At 38.0% G+C, this 17,206-nt stretch overlaps 1 protein-coding gene across 4 annotated transcripts in view; it reads right to left on the bottom strand.

Moving 5' to 3' along the window:
• PCYT1B (phosphate cytidylyltransferase 1B, choline) overlaps positions 1–17,206 on the bottom strand; it is a 126,820-nt gene that overhangs the window by 56,457 nt on the left and 53,157 nt on the right. For 2 of the 4 annotated variants that reach the window (XM_043996175.1, XM_043996174.1), the window contains exon 2: positions 10,658–10,757. The exons of the other annotated variants lie outside the window; for them this stretch is intronic. In XM_043996175.1, coding sequence (XP_043852110.1) covers positions 10,658–10,757 — 100 coding nt within the window. The remainder of the gene's footprint in view (positions 1–10,657; positions 10,758–17,206) is intronic. 4 annotated transcript variants of the gene reach the window in all.

The following is a 17,206-nucleotide window of genomic DNA, read 5'->3' as shown; positions in this document are numbered from 1 at the left end:
AGCAAAGCACCCTTGATTCCAATCATCTTATTAATTTCAACTTTGATTAAAGACTAATCATTATAATATATATACATGCACATATGCATACACTTCCACACACATATATGGAAAAGACATGAAAATTAGGCAGGATTGTCAGTTTTTTTACTATTGATTGAAAGTCATTGAGATAAATAAATTCAGGAAGCAAGGAATGGAAGAGTAGAACAACGTATATAAAGATATGCAATGTGTGTACAGCCACATCCTAACTTGGAACAGGGAATCTCAATCTCTCTTGAATGATGACAACCTGTCTTTGTTGCTCTGATTTTATATAATAAACTAAAATTGTATGGGATGTGTTCATGTTTTATGTCAAAGTGATTACAATATTTTGAGAATTCTATAATGTCCTTTTGGGTAAATAAGAAGTTCTTGGTGCACCATAAAACCAGGATTGACAATCATCACTCTCAAAACCAAGCAGAGCTTCTCAAACTTGGTAGTTTACTGGTTTACAAACAATGAGAAAAGAAACATAATAGGTTGCAAAGCATTCTTTCCACCTGGCATTATCAAAACAGCACTTGCAGCAAATTCTTGCACACACACAATCATTAAAGATAGGAATCTTCTAGTTAATTAAGTATTTCAGTTAATTTGGAATTGCCATGTATACACAATGTAGATGACTAGTTTTTAAAAACTTGAGATGTCATAAAAATATAATTGCTTCCAAAATAATATGGATCATAATTTCATATTTCTTTGATTCCAGGGGCATTTCAAGATCCTGCTGTACTTAAGGGTCAACGGTCCCAAATTGTGAAGTAGGACAAAATTCAGCTCATTTCAGTTTTCTGGTTTGTTGGATGTCGTATAAATAACAATTACTATCTGCTCATCGGCACAAGGTATTGTGTGGGGTGCTGTATAAAACCTCTGTGTAGTGTGTCTTTACTTCATTAATGTCCTGGAATCTAAGAATACAACGAGGCAAAATAGAGAAAATTGTGCAAATGCTTACTAAATATATACGCTAAAATATCTACATTCTATAGAAGGTTAAAGGAGGGAGTTTCCTTCCCCACCTCTTCTTGCCAAGATGGTTGCCTAAAGAGGAGCCAGGCCACCAGCTCCCATACACCTATACTAGCAAAATCCTGAAATTCATAACAAAGAATAATGATCAAGAAATCCAATGAGAAACTGCAGTGAGTGACATCATCTACAGAACTCCCCACAGGCAATGAGAAAGGGGGCCCCTTGAACAAAGTCAGCACAGGACCAATCAGAGATTGGATACATTGGAGCCTTTCAGGCTCTGGATTCAGGGGTGACAAGAACTAGCTCCTTGGGCTGAAGAAGCCGGATGGTGAGGACATTGGAAGCCCTATCTAGTGGCAGTGACTAGCATGGTGCTGACCACCTTGGGCCAACATGATGCTACAATGCCTAGACTAGAATAGCCTAACTATAAGGGATCTGAGGTCCCTAATGTCCTATACTGAGATGCCAGAAAGGGCTCTGAATATTTAGCATTTGGAATTCCAAAGGTCCAGAAGGAATCTAACCCTAGGAGGAAGAATTCTGCACAAGAACTTAAGGGATGGAAGGTGAGACGAAACAGGGCCCATACCAACCCACCTAACCCCCAAAATTGTATTAGGAGTTGGAACCTCAGGGGCAGCTAGGTAGCATAGTGGATAAAGCACTGGCCTAGGATTCAGGAGGACCTGAGTTCAAATCTGACCTCAGACACCTGACACTTACTAGCTGTGTGACCCTGGGCAAGTCACTTAACCCCCATTGCCCTACAAAAAACAAAACCAAAAACAAAACAAACAAAACCAAAAAAAGGAGTTGGAACTTCACCTTTGAACAAAGCCCTATAAGTCTGAAGAGATGATTAAATCAAAGAAAACATCAATTCAAAGTATTGCAAATCTAACTCTTTAGTAATTACAAGAAGAGACTCAAAAGAAAAGATGGATTGTTCACAGGGACTACACAAATACCTACAAGAAATAAAACAAAAGGTAAAAAAGGAAATAAAAGCTCTTGTGGAAAGAACTGGAAGGATAATGAGTAGTTTAGAGGAGAAAATTGTGTAGGAAAGATCTTTTAAGAAACATTGCACTCCTTGAAAACCAAAAAAAAAAAAAAAGTATGGACCCTATTTCAAGATATCATAAATCAACTTGCCTCAAATATATAGAAAGAATAAACCAATCAACTCATGAAAGGAAACCCCAAAGGAAAGGTCCTGGTACAGACTGGGAATTCTGAAGCTATGAACTAAATGCCAATGTGTAACAATAGAATATCCTTCTTAGACCATGGCAGTACCTGTGAGGCTCTCCTTTGGACAATCAGTGAGGGAGCCTAATATGGGCTCATGGGTAAGTCTATGTCAGTTTTGACTTTTCTTCCCTTGTATAGTCCACTCCTTTGTAGCAAAAATTTGCCCAGAATGCAACAAAAATCATCTCATTTTTATCTGGAAACAAAACCCCTTACCAAAGTACAAGTGTTAATAAACAAGGTCTAGAGTAAGTAGGAAACATCTGAGAGTTTCAGTGAGAGTTCATCTGGCAGCTACAAGGCAAGAAAGAGAGTAGGGAGGGAATAAACTTCACCAGGTACTATAGAGTCGCAAACAGGCACACCCAGACAAACAGCAAATTCTGTGCAAGTACATTATTCAATAAGTGGGCTGATAAGTCAGACAAAGTTCCTACTGCTCATGATTATATTCAATTCAGGGTAGCAGCAGCTCTCACCATTGGTGTACATTCACCCTACACCCTTCTCCTCTCCATCCAGAACAAACCTCTCATGATCTTTCAGTCCCTCCTTCTATTTACCAAAAAAAAAAGATACTTCCAATAAGTCACTTTGCTGATAATAAGCTACACATGTTATCTCTACTGCACTTTCAATGCTAAGTGTAGGCCCTCTTTTGTGGGATTTACCTAGGAGGGGTTTTACTAACTGTTTTTTATAGTGGTGCCTGATATTTCTAATCCAGTTCTTGAAAATGACTAAACTCATCCAAAAGTTAATTTTGCTTTTTGTTTTCCTCAATGACTTTTTTTTTCAGTGAGCATGTGCTGATTCTGCTATGTTAACTGACAATTGATACCAAGAACATTTCTTTTTTTTAAATTTTATTCATTTTATTAAAATATTTCCCAATTACATTTTTATCTTAATGGTATTTTATTTTTTTCCAATTACATGTAAAGACAGTTTTCAACATTCATTTTTGTAAGATTTTGAGTTCCACATTTTTCTCTCTCCTTTCCTTACCCCCCCCCAAGATAGCAACCAATATGATATAGGTTATATACATGCTATCATATTAAACATATTTCCACATTAGTCATGTTGTGAAAGAATCAAAAGGGAAAAACCCCAAGAAAGAAAATTTAAAAACAACAACAAATAAAGTGAAAATAGTATGCTTTGATCTACATTCAGACTCCACAGTTCTTTTTCCTAGATATGGAGAGCATTTTCTATCCTGAGTCTTTTGGAATTGCCTTGGATCATTGTATTGCTGAGAAGAGCTAAATCTATCACAGTTGATCATTGCGCAATGTTGCTGTTATTGTGTATGGTGTTCTCCTGGTTCTGCTCACTTCCAACAAGAACATTTCTAAAATGTTTCACATCTATGAGTACATTTTACAACTATATTCCATCTTTCTAGGTCAGGAAAAAGGTGAGATAGCTGTTGGTAGAGAAATGCTGGACAGTGGAGGCATGGGAGGGGGATAGATGGGATGCTGATTTTTTTTTTTAGAATATCATTAATCATTTTTATAACCAAACTACTAGATTATACATTTAACAATGACAAATAAAAAATCCTTATTGTATGTGAGTCTGCCTCTTAGAGGCTTATCAAATCAATATTCTATTTGTATGTTCTGTGTCACACTCTGACAACTACTACCTCTTATTTCTAAAGCAGTAGTTCTGTTTGAAGAGTGGAGAAGACTGGGGTCATCCAAGAAGTTCACCAGCACATCTACTGAAGTTTATTAGTATTATTAGTAACAATGGCTATCAAACCCTGGAAGTCATGGATCATTTTATATACTAAACACTAGACCCTGAATCCATATAAACAATACAACATCAATTAAAAAATCAATTAATCCATCAAAAAGTATGTAGTAAGTCCTTACTATGTGCCAGGCACTATGCTAAATACTGGGAATAGATTTTCTTTTTTAAAAAAAGCAAAAACAGTCTCTATCTTCAAATAGCTTACATTTGAATATGAAAGATTCTCTCCTGTGTGTGTGTGTGTGTGTGTGTGTGTGTGTGTGTGTGTGTGTGTATATTCAAAATACAAAGAATAGACAGAAGCTAACCTTAGAGGGAATAGAAGCTGGGGGAGGGGGAGGGACCAGGAAAGGACTCCTGTAAAAGGTAGTACTTGGTTTTTGTTTTGTTTGGGTTTTTTTTAGGGTTTTATTTATTTATTTATTTTTTTAGTGAGGCAATTGGGGTTAAGTGACTTGCCCAGGGTTACACAGCTAGTTAAGTATTAAGTGTCTGAGGCCGGATTTGAACTCAGGTACTCCTGACTCCAGGACCAGTGCTCTATCTACTGTGCCATCTAGCTGCCCCCAAAAGGTAGTACTTGAACTGAGTCTTAGAAGAAACTAAAAATTCCAAGAGTTGGATATAGGGAAGGGCAGCATTCTAGGCACAGGAAATGCAAGCAGAATAATGGAAATGGGCCCCTGGAGTACTCTATGAGAAGCAAAGCAAGTAGAGTATGATGGCTGGATTTTGGAATGTATGGAGTGGGGTAGAATGTAAGAAGATTAGGAAGCCAGGTAGTAGCCAGATTGTGAAGAGTTTTAAGTGGCAAAGGAGTCTATATTTGATTATGGGTGTAATAGGAAGTCGTTGGAACTTTGACAGGGGTTAGGGAGTGGGATGGTGAGTTGATCAGACCTACTCTTTTTTTTTTTCCAGGGTAATGAGGGCTAAGTGACTTGCCCAGGGTCACACAGCTAGTAAGTGTCAAGTGTCTGAGGCCAGATTTGAACTCAGGTCCTCCTGAATCCAGGGCCAGTGCTTTATCCACTGAGCCACCTAGCTGCACCGACCAGACCTAGTCTTTAGGAAAATCATTTTAGGGACTTCCAGGGCAGAGCCAAGATGGCGGAGGAAAGGCAGTGAGCTCTCAAAGTCATGACACGATCGCTACAAAAAATATCCAAATAATGCCATAAAACAATTTCCCACAGAAAAATGTGCTGAAAACATCTAACCAAGGACAGCTTGGAAGGTCAGAAGGAGGGAGCTGCTGTGCCGAGACAGGAGTGGAGACCAACCCCACAGTCACCCTGACACAGATCCAGTTCCAGGAAGGCCTTGCCAGAAAAAGAGACCCCCCCCCCCAGAGCCTCTGAATCAGCTGCAGCATCAGTGTCATCTGGAATTAGGGCTGAGCCCTGGGCAGGGGGGAGACTACAGGGGTCTATGCTAGTGCTAAAGCAGAACTTTGGTTTTTCACCCCTGCTGGGAAAAAGGAGGTGGGCTCGCATGGCAGTGGCCCAAGTAGGGGAGGGGTGCAGGCTTGTTGGAGTTGACAACAACAACACACAAAGCTGGTTGATTAGCAAGTTGGTCTGGGGTCATCTACAGACCAGGGAACAGACCAGGCTAGTGAAGAATCTGATCCTCCTTAAATCATACCACCTGGTACCTTCTGAAGCTTGGGATAGTGCAGCCTGGAAACAGTGCCCCACTTTAAGGAGCTAAAAGTCAAGTAAAAGAAAGGCAAGATGAGCAGACAGAGAAAGGTAAAGACCATAGAAAGTTTCATTAGTGACAAGGAAGATCAAGGTGCACCCTCAGAGGAAGATGTCAACGTCAGGGCCCCTATATCCAAAGCTTCCAAGCAAAATATGAATTGGTTTCAGGCCATAGAGGCACTCAAAAGGGACTTTGAAGATAAAGTTAGAGAGGTAGAGGAAAAAATGGAAAGAGAAATGAGGGTGATGCAGGAAAGACATGAGAAAAAAAAGTCAACAGCTTGAAAAGCCAAATTGGCCAAATGGAAAAGGAGGTACAAAAGCTCTCTGATGAAAATCATTGCCTAAGAATTAGGACTGAACAAATGGAAGCTAGTGACTTTATGAGAAACCAAGACACAGCAAAGCAAATCCAAATGAATAAAAAAAAAATAGAGGGTAATGTGAAATATCTTCTTGGAAAATCATTTTGCATCTGAGTGAAGGATGGATTATAATGGGAAAAAAATGAAGCAAGAAGACCAGTTGGGAAGCTATTGCTTTTTAGGTGAGAGGTGAGAGCTTGAATAGGGTGGTGGCTGTGTGAGTGAAGAGAAGGGGAATTCAGAATCATAGGACCTTCATTTGAATCCCAGCTCTTCTAAATACTAACAGTGTTTAATACTAAATTTAATACTAAATACTAACTTCCATATGCCATTAATATTCTCTAGACCTTAGTTTCCTCATATATTACATGAGAAGTTCTCAATCCTAAATTGTATGATCCAAGGCTGATTGACAAATGTAATGAGAAAAATGGGACTGGTTATACTTGTACATTAACAATAATAGTTACAGTTATGTGACACTTTCTAATTGTACTTTAATAATAATAGCTTACTAGCTGTGTGACCCTGGGCAAGTCACTTAACCCCAATTGCCTCACCAAAATAATAATAATAATAATAATAATAGTTTGCATTTATATATCATTTTAAGGTTTATAAATTACCTCATATATTATCTTTTCTAAATTCAATTTCATTCTGAGTTATGAATTATCTCTCTCTCCTCTCCCCAACCCAATGAAAAATAAATGTGTGTATATGTATATTATATATATAATCCTATATATATATTCTAACATATATATTATTATATATTATATCATATGATCTTATATAGATAGATATAAATATGTGTAGATAAATAGATTAAAAATTTACTTGTGTCTTAAAAAGGGGGGTAGCACCACCAAAATGAGCATCAGATATGAATGAGAGCTTGAAAAGTGAGTGTGAATTTGCCTCCAATCTTCATGAGGGTCTGAGGAATGGGACAAAGGAAACAAAAGATTTATTAAGTGCCTACTATGTGCCAGACACAGCGCTAAACACTTTACAAATATTTTCTCATCTGATCCTCACAACAATGCTGGGAGGCAGGTGTAATTATCATTCCCATTTTACAGTTGAGGATATAGGCAGAGAGAGGTCAAGGAACTTATCAGAGACAAAATTCAAACTCCAGTTTCCTGACTCCATGACTAGAACTCTATCTACTACAACACATAGTTGCCTCTATGGACTATAAAGACTTTTTTATGGAACAAATAAAATAATAACTTTAATTGCTTTAAAATATATTAAGTATCAGGGGAAAAAACATAAGCCTAGTCAAGCAAAATGAATGTACACAGTGGCCATGTTTAAAAATGCATACTCCAAAATATCTCATTCTTTTTTAATAGAATTTTATTTTCCAAAATATACGTAAAAACAAAATTTTAACATCAATTTTTTAAAAACCTTGTGTTCCAATTTCTCTTCCCCCCTCCATTCCCATCCCCCACCCACAAGAACTCAAGCAATTCAAAATAAGTTATACATGAGGGGCAGCTAGATGGCACAGTGGATAAAGCACCGGCCCTGGATTCAGGAGTACCTGAGTTCAAATCTGACCTCAGACACTTGACACTTACTAGCTGTGTGACCTTGGGCAAGTCACTTAACCCCCATTGCCCCACACAATAAAAAAAAAAAAAGTTATACATGAGTAGTCATGGAAAAATTCCCATATTAGCTAGTTGTGAGAGAAAACAGTCAAAAAAACCCAAACTTCAGATTAAGGAATTGTCAAAGAGGAAAAGAAAAAAAAAATTTTTTTAATGTGTTTCCATCTGTTTTCAGATACTATCAGTTCTTTCTCTTCAGATGGGCTGCAATCTTCATAAGTCCTTCACGGTTATATTGGATCATTGCCTTGCTGAAAATAACCACATGCTTCCCAGCAGATCATCCCCCACTATTGCTGTTATTTTGTATACAGTACATTTCACTTTGCTTCGGTTAATGTAGGTCTTTCCAGGTTTTTCTGATAGTATCCTATTCATCATAACCTGTATGTAGTACCTTAAGCTTGACAGAGAATTTTCTTCATAAAAGCCCAGCAAAGTAGGTACCATACATTTTGCCATTATCATACCTAATTGAGAGGAGTAATCTATTTAACCCTGCAGGAAAGTAAGAGGGTAAGAGGATAAGGAAGGAAGGGTGAAAAAAGGAAGTGCAGAGCGAGGGAGAGGATAGTCAGAAGTAAAACACTTCTGAGGAGGAATAGGTAAAAAGAAGATAGAGTAAATGTCATGAGAAGGGAGTGGGATGGAGGGAAATAGTTATGATGATTGATTATAATGACTATAAAGACTTTTAAAAGGTGGTACATTGAAGCAGCTAGGTGGCGCAGTAGATAGAGCACCAGCTCTGGATTCAGGAGGACCTGAGTTCAAATCCGGCCTCAGACACTTAACACTTACTAGCTGAGTGACCCTGGGCAAGTCACTTAATCCCAATTGCCTCACCAAAAAAAAAAAAAAAAAAAGGTGGTGCATCATCTCACTAGATCAGAAGTAGAGGGGAGAAGGTAAGGACACTACATACAGTATTTTCACTCTTGTTTCTTTTCCTCTCTCTTCTTTGGTGGAGCCACCAGATGAGGTTCTTCCTTTTCTCTCCCTGACTATGCCAAAATCAAAGTTCTCCTCCAGGAGAGTTGAGAGATATTTACACATTCCCTTCTTTCTCCCACTTGTTTTGAAGTTAGTGGCTCTCCAGACCTTATATTAAGGTATCAAGCTAATGACCCTTGGAGAGGTACCAATCCGTAACTTGATTCCATCTTTTCGTATGCGAGATTTGTGCATCTGCTGCATCTTTAGGGTTATTGTTAAGATTTACAATTCTTTATTTATAGACATTCTAAAAATAGAACTATATGTTCAGGTTAAGCTGTAAATTTCACTGAAAGTGTATGTGTAATATACTTCATTAAATGTCATACATATGTCCTCTCCACCTTCTTAAGGAAAGTAATTTTTTTTTTAATTGAGTGAGAGTCAACTAAATTTTGGATTCTATACTCCCACAGACTTTGTGCTTGGGAAAAGGAGTCAACTGAGTTCTAAAGTCACTTCCCAGTTCAGTGTTGGTCACATGGGCATTGTGCTTCCATGTGTTCATCTTCTCATCATTGTTTCTTCCCCAAAAAAACCATCATAACTGCTAAAACCTCTGAAACTTAATTGTAGTCTAATTAAAGGAGGGATTGGGTTTGGAGTGGGAAGTTGGTGATTTTTGTTTCTGATAATTTACTTATGCTGTTTCATAAAAATCAGATATTGCCTCATTGGTGTTTAATTAAACTTCATCCATGTCATTAATTACGGTAAGCCTTTTTTTTTTTTTTTTGGCAGTAAATTGTGGAAATAGTTGATCCATGTTGCTTTGTCTATTAAATTTTTGTTTTTTTGTTTTTTTTGCAGGGCAATGGGGGTTAAGTGACTTGCCCAGGGTCACACAGCTAGTAAGTGTCAAGTGTCTGAGGCCAGATTTGAACTCGGGTACTCCTGAATCCAGGGCCGGTGCTTTATCCACTGCACCACCTAGCCGCCCCCTTTGTCTATTAAATTTAACCATAGGTGAACAAGGTTTCAAAACCACTGGCTATCCAAACTTCTTTCCCATTGCTATCCAACCAGGGGATATCAAATCATCAGAACTCAACTTTACCCAGGCTTGTCTCCTTACTCCACCTGACACATGCCACATTCATTCCTACTTCGGTCCCAGTTTCCTGATACTATTACCACCATCTGAAAGGCCCTTCCCTTTTCTCTCTGTCTATCCAAATTTTATCTTTCCTGCAAAGGTCAATTTATATCCCACATTCCCTAAGTACACTAGGCCATACTGATCCCTCTATTCTCTAAATTTCTCTAGGACTTACTGCTTGTATCAATTCATTTTGGCAATAAATCACCTGTTGTACTGTTACTTAATTGTTTCATTTTAGTTCATTTCATTACTGTTCACTTAATTGTTTGATTCTAGAATCATAGATTTAGAAGCAGGAAAGGGACCATTTTATGCAAGAGGAAACTGAGAGATCAAATGATTTGTCTACAGGCTATAGCAGAATGGGAATTAGAATTATTCCAAATCTAGTGTTCTTTTTACCACACTATGTGGAGAGCAGCTTGTCTTCATTGCGCAGACTTAGAGGGAAGGGCTAAAGTCATATTTCACTTTTAAAATCCTCTGTGCCTAGCATGGTGATGAATTGAATGTATGTATCTGTTTAGCAAATCCCAAATTTACTCCCCTTCAAGACAATAGTGTTAAAAAATTGGTCCTTTATCTTATACATTACATGCTGATTATTGTGAATTTGTCCTATGTACTCTTATCATTGGTATTCTTCCATGCTTTGGCCCTGAAGTATCATTTATAAAGCCTAAGGGGGCGGGGCGAGACTCAGATAATGACATGCCTTCCCTGTTTTCATTTGTTTATCACTGGTGTCTTTCAAGGCAGCCAACATTCTGTGAATAAGATGAAGTGTGGCCTCACCTGGTGTTCCCAAGCGGGCCTGAGCAATGGTCAGTTTTTCATGGGGGGCTTGGCACTGGCAGCTGGTTTCATCTGCAAATGGGGCAGGTGCGGTCAGGGTCTAGAAGGGAAAAAGAAAAAGGGAATAGAAACTGACAAAGGTCCCTTATAAACTAGCTCCCCTTTGCAAATGTATTGTTATATTAGACCTCTCTGGTGCACAGGTGAGGGAAGAAACATATTACTATGAGAAAGTCAGCTATGATGTTTCTATAAAGGACATGAGCAGGGCTGGCATTGGGTGCTGGACTTTCTGGGCATAAACTTCAGTTATCCCTTGTAAGTCAGTGAGTTTTGGTTTTAGCACTTTGATAAAATCTAAATAACTGCATTCACTAGCTACCTAGGGATCCAAACGTGGAAGAAATTTTCATATCCCTGAGTTCTATACATATTCATGGGCACTCAGTTGAAAAACTTTAATAATAGACAAAATGACCAATACAGAAATGTTTTATATAATTGCACATGTATAACCTATATCTGATTGCTTACCACCTCAGGGAGGGGAGAGAGAAGGGAGGGAGGGAAAGATAGAATTTGGAACTCAAAACTTTAAATTTAAATGTTTTTAAAAAATGGACAAAATGTTTTTAGTGACCTACCCAACTTCAAGATACAAATCTTATACTCTTCAAAAGCTAAGAAAAAAATATAATTTTTATTTTAAAAAATGAATAGACTGGTGCTCAGCCCAGTATTATATTCAGGCTAATGTCATATATTTTTCACTTGATTAATTTGAATAGGAAGAAAGAGAATTCTAGGATATAATAGAGCCATTTTAAAAATAAAGCTTTTTACACTGTAAAGAAAAATAAATAAATAGACAAAAATTAACCCACAAACAAAATCAAACCAATCTGGCCAATATCAATTTTGCTGTCATATCACATGCAGTCTGTCCCATCTGAGTATCTTCCCCTCTCTGGGTTAAAACTGGAAAGTTCACAGTCATTCTGGTCCATAGGAGAAAAGCACTCAACAAATGAGTAACTGATGGAATACCTTGATCAGGTTGGGTTTGGTTGGTTGGGATGTAGAGAGAAGCTAATAGAAAGATCCAGTCATTTGGAAACACTCCCAGAAAAGTGGTATTGCACTTTTTGTCCAACTTCTTAAATAAGAATTTCATTCATCTCAGGTCATGGAATTAGTGGAGGAAATTTAGAAAACTGAAAATTTTCTGACCTACTCAGCCATCTTCCCAGAATCCTCTCCCCGGTCATGGAATTAGGCAAAGTCAACACTGGCTTTACAATTTTAGGAATTATCACTAAAACTGAGTGGTTCTATGTCTCTTATTCTAATCTCTCTAAAGTTCTCATTGAAATAATTGTACATAATTGCAACTCCCAATAGATGATTTCATAAACTGTTGTGACCAAAACAATGCATCATCATCAATTTACCAACTTTTTGGTGGGGCAGCTTGGTGGCATAGTAGATATAGTGCCAACCCTGGGGGAAGGAAGACTCCTCTTCAAATCTGCTCTCAGACACTTAATAACTGTATGACCCTGAGCAAGTCACTTAACCCTGTTTGCCTCAGTTTCCCCATCTGTAAAATGAGCAGGAGAAGGAAATGGCAAACCACTCCAGTATTTTTGGCAAGAAAAGTCGAAATGAAGTCATGAAGAGTTGAACATGAGTGAAACAACTGAACAACAAGGCTATGTAAACTTCAGTGAATATATAATCTCATCAATGTGACTGTGTCCTAAAGAGGTATCAATCATAACTCATCCACTCCTTTCTCTTCTTGTGAGATTTTCACCTTTCTATGCCCCATGGAGAACCTTTTCTTACTCCTTTAACATTGTGGTTGGATGTTTTTATCAGTGACTTGGATAATGCCATAAATGACGTGCTCATCAGCTTTACAGATGACACAAAGCCAAGAGGGATCGCAAGCAGAGGAGGACACAATCAGTATCTGAAATTATTGACAAGTTAAAAGGAAGACGCTGAGTGTAGGATTTGGAATCAGAGGAAATCTGATCAAATACCAGCTCTGCCACTTACTTTCTGTGAGACCTTGAGCAACATCCTTTACCTCCTAGATGGAGACGTGCACAGCATGCTTCATTAGGGTGTGCATGCAAGGACTTACATTTTTCATTTCTTTAAGCTGAACATTTATTGAATACTCAATCAAATCAAACTAAAGAAATGAAAACTTGTCAACTTAACTTATTAAAAAAATTTAACCACTGAACTACTTGAAAATATGAATTTTTAAAAAATGAGACACAAAACACCCATTTTATTTTGAAGCATTGGCACATGCCTGGGTACACTCAGCACACTCTCTGTGTAAACCTATGGTTCTAGATCTATTTCCTCATCTGTAAAATAAAGATACTGGAGATTACTGAAGGGTCTCTTCCAGATCTAAATTTATGATCCTAAGAGCCCTGAACTTTGCGACTTTGGCATCACACTCAACACTTCCCTTTGCCTCTTTCCTCACATTCAATCAGTTTCCAAGTCTTGTCAGTTCTATGTTCAGAACACATGTCTCATCTATCTTCTCTCTCTTGGCCATTGCCTAGTTCAAGCTTTCATCACCTCTCACCTAGACTATGACAAGTCTCTTACTTGAACTACTACTTTACAGTCTCTCCTCTCTACATTCAATCCTCTGCACTGCCACCAAAATAAATAATCTTAAACCACAAATCTGACCATTAAGGTACATTCAAGCCCCTTCTTACTCCTCTGGCACCAGCATTCCTTTCCAGGGTTATTTAAAATTATTCCCCTGCACATGCTTTAGGTTTCAGTCAAACTGGCCTATTTACTTTAACCCCTTCTTAGTTATTCATCTCCCACTTCCATGCTTTTGCACAGGTTCTCTCACATGCCTGTAGTCACCCCCTTCCTTGCCTTTGCCTCAGAACCTGTGACTTCCTTCCAGACTCAGCACCTAGGTCATCTCCAAGAGAAAGCCTTTCCTATTCTCCCAGTTAGGGTTCTCTTTCTCTTCAAATAATCATACCATTCCTATCTATTTATATATTGTATCCTCCCAAATAAAATGTAAGCTCTTTGAGAGCAAAGACTGTTTTTCATTCTGTCTTTATATCCCCTGTATCTTACACATCCTTTTTTTTTTTTTGTCCAGTTCTATGATTTCATCAGTTCAGGAAACTCAATCCTTCCACCAACTGACAACATGCCTATAAGTTCTCATCTAGGAGTGTTACCTAGAGTAGGGCTTCTTAAACTTTTTCTACTGGTGACCTCTTTTCACCTGAAAAAATTTTATATGACCCTGTGTGTATAGGTATGTAAAATAGGTATACAAAACCTTTTATAGTTGCCAAATTTTTTGTGACCCCCCACATTCAATTACACAAGCCTACATGGGGTCACAACCCACAGTTTAAGAAGCTGGGACCTAGGGCACTAAAAGTTTAAGTGACTTGCCAAAGGTCCCACAGGTATTGGGACCTTCTGTTAGAGACAGGACTTAAACTTGGTCTTCCTTTCTCTAAAACCAAATGTTAATCCACTAAGGATGATTACCCTTAGATTAGAAAAAAACAAAAAACAGTTCTAAAATACAAATGGGAAAAGGCATGAACAAACAGCAGGGTTTTTTTTCCTGTTTGTTTTTTAGTGATGGTGTCAGAGGAATAATGAACTGCAAATTCATTTTAAGTCAACAATATCATAATAATAGTTCAGATAGAGAAAGCTACTTTCAGCATGCGTTAACATAACCATAGTGTCCAGGATTAGAGAGGGGATGGTTCTGCTAAGCTATGCCTTGGACAGACCACCTCTAGTATATTGTGTTCGATCGTATTTGATACATTTTAGGAGGGCCATCAATATGGTGGAGAATATCCAGAAGAGGGTGACCATGATAGTAGAGAGCCTTTGAATTATGCCACATGAAGAGTAGTTAAGGAACAAGGGCTGTTTAACTGATACAAGAGAAGACTGGTTTGTGTTCACGTGTGCTGGGCGAGGGGGATGATGGTTACTTTCAAGTGTTTGAAAGGTTGTCATGTGAAAAAGTATTAGACGTGTTCCAGAGGGTAGACACAGTGGAAATTAAAGCAAAGAAAATTTAAGTCTAATATAAAAAACAAACAAACAAAAGGAGTAAAGGGTATTAAAAGGATATGGACAACAGGGGCAGCTAGATGGCGCAGTGGATAGAGCACCGGCCCTGGATTCAGGAAGACCTGAGTTCAAATCCAGCCTCAGACACTTAACACTTACTAGCTGTGTGACCCTGGGTAAGTCACTTAACCCCAATTGCCTCACCAAATAAATAAATAAATGAATGAATGAATAAATAAATAAATAAATAAATAAATAAAAATAAAAAAGGACATGGACAATTGAAAACTATTTTTTGCAGGGCAATGAGGGTTAAGTGACTTGCATAGGCTAGTAAGTGTCAAGTGTCTGAGGCTGGATTTGAACTCAGGTCCTCCTGAATCCAGGGCTGGTGCTTTATCCACTGCGTCACCTAGCTGTCCCCTGAAGACATTTTTACAACATGACCTTAGACATTGCAAACTGAAAGATTATAGCATGCTGACCTGGTCACCATGCACCAACACACTTATTCCCTACTATTATTCCCTAATAGTATATGGTCCAAATGTTAAAGATTCATTCATTCATTTAACAAACATTTATTAAGCACCTACCATATGCAACAATGTTAATAAGATATAAACAAGTACAATATTTTATTCCCATTTTAGAGATGTGAGCAGTGAGGTATGGAGATTTGACCTTTGTAACATCTCTCAAATATATGCTCTACTCTCCTCTGATACCACTCCAGAGCATGCCCTCATCTTCTCATGCTTGGACTAGTACAATAGCCTGCCACAAATCTCTCCCCATTCCAATCCATCTTCCACTCAGCTTCCAAAGTGATTTTCTTTTTAAAAAGCATAGGTCCATGTCACTCCCCTACTCAGTAACCTCCAGTGGCTCCCTATTACCTTCAGGATCAAATAAAAAGCCTTGTTTTGCATTCACAACTCTTTCTAATTTCCCTCTTTTCCAGTCTTCTTAACCCATACATCCCATTCCTTATCCTCCAGCATATTCTTCACTTCAGAGACATTGGTCTTCATTTTCCTGACAGGATATTCCATCTCTACACTCCAGGTCTTTTCTCTGGCTATCCCCATGCCTAGAATGCTCTCCTTCCTCATCTCTGCCTCCCAACTTCTCTGGTGGTTTTCAATTCCCAGCTAAAATTCTATCTTCTATAGGAAGTCTTTCCCAATCCATTCCCTCTCTTCAGTATTTTCTACTTATCACATATATCAGTATCTTGTTTGTATATAATTGTACCTAGTTGTTCACATCTTCTCTTCCCCCATTAGACTGTGAACTCCTTGAGATCCTTTGCCTTTCTTTGTATTCTCAGTACTTAGCATTATTCCTGGCACATAGTAGGAGCTTAATAAATATTAACTAACTGATTGACCTTAAGAACCTCGCACTGAGCGGAACTACCTAAGCCTTGGCTCAAGCCAACAAGTATGTCACTGAGTGTTTTATTAAGCTCAAAGCTATGCTGATACTATAGGAAGAGGTGTCACACATTGGAATGGGCACTGGCTCTGGAATTGAGAGGACCTGGGTTCAAATCCATCTTTCATACTTGCTATCTGTGTGACCTTGAATAAGTGATTTAAGATACATGCATCACACTTTCCTCATCTGTAAAATCAGAGGGTTGTATCATGTGGTCACTTTCATCTCTGATGAAAGTAAAAAATAATTTGAACAAGCAAAAAAGTATAAAATAAGGTAAAGACCACACAGGCATTAAATCTCCTATGTGTGTATGTCTATACATACATACATATATATATATATGTGTGTGTGTGTGTATACATATATACACACATATGTGTGTGGATATATAGATTATTTATGTGTATATACATACATATTTATGTGTGTATATACACATATGTCTAGTAAGCATATCCTTGCTCATATTTTTTTAAGGTTACTTTGGGTTTATAAATTAATTATTTGGGGACCATGAGAAATAAATAGTAGATCTTAAAATTGGTCTCTGGCCCAGTAGGTTCTTGGACTGCAACGGTTTCATATGTGCTAAGAAAACCCAGAATAGCCAGATGGCCGTGGGAACACACTAGCCAGAGTCTTTGGAGTGGAAGAATAACAGGCTTGTTCCAAGGACTTGTGCAAACATAATGTCCATTCTTTAGTGCACTCAGAGGAAGAGATGCTTGTAAACATGGGAAATAAAATCTCAGGTTATGCCTAGAAGATAGGAAACAAAACATAAATCATTTCCAAATGTGTGTTGGGGGTGGGGAGGGGGGAGAACAAGGAAGACTGATTTGAAAATTAACTATTATGCTTTTGAAGGCAATTAGCCATTATCAACAGACTGACTTTTAAATGGCCCTGTGAATATTTCAAATTTGTACTTTTTTTTTTCCCAAAAAATATATCACCAGGGCAGCTAGGTGGCACAATGGATAGAGC

Source organism: Dromiciops gliroides, chromosome 3 (genome assembly GCF_019393635.1).
Source record: "Dromiciops gliroides isolate mDroGli1 chromosome 3, mDroGli1.pri, whole genome shotgun sequence".
Taxonomy (NCBI): domain Eukaryota; kingdom Metazoa; phylum Chordata; class Mammalia; order Microbiotheria; family Microbiotheriidae; genus Dromiciops; species Dromiciops gliroides.
Note: the sequence above shows the minus strand (reverse complement) of the source record. Positions and strands in the feature narration are given on the sequence as shown.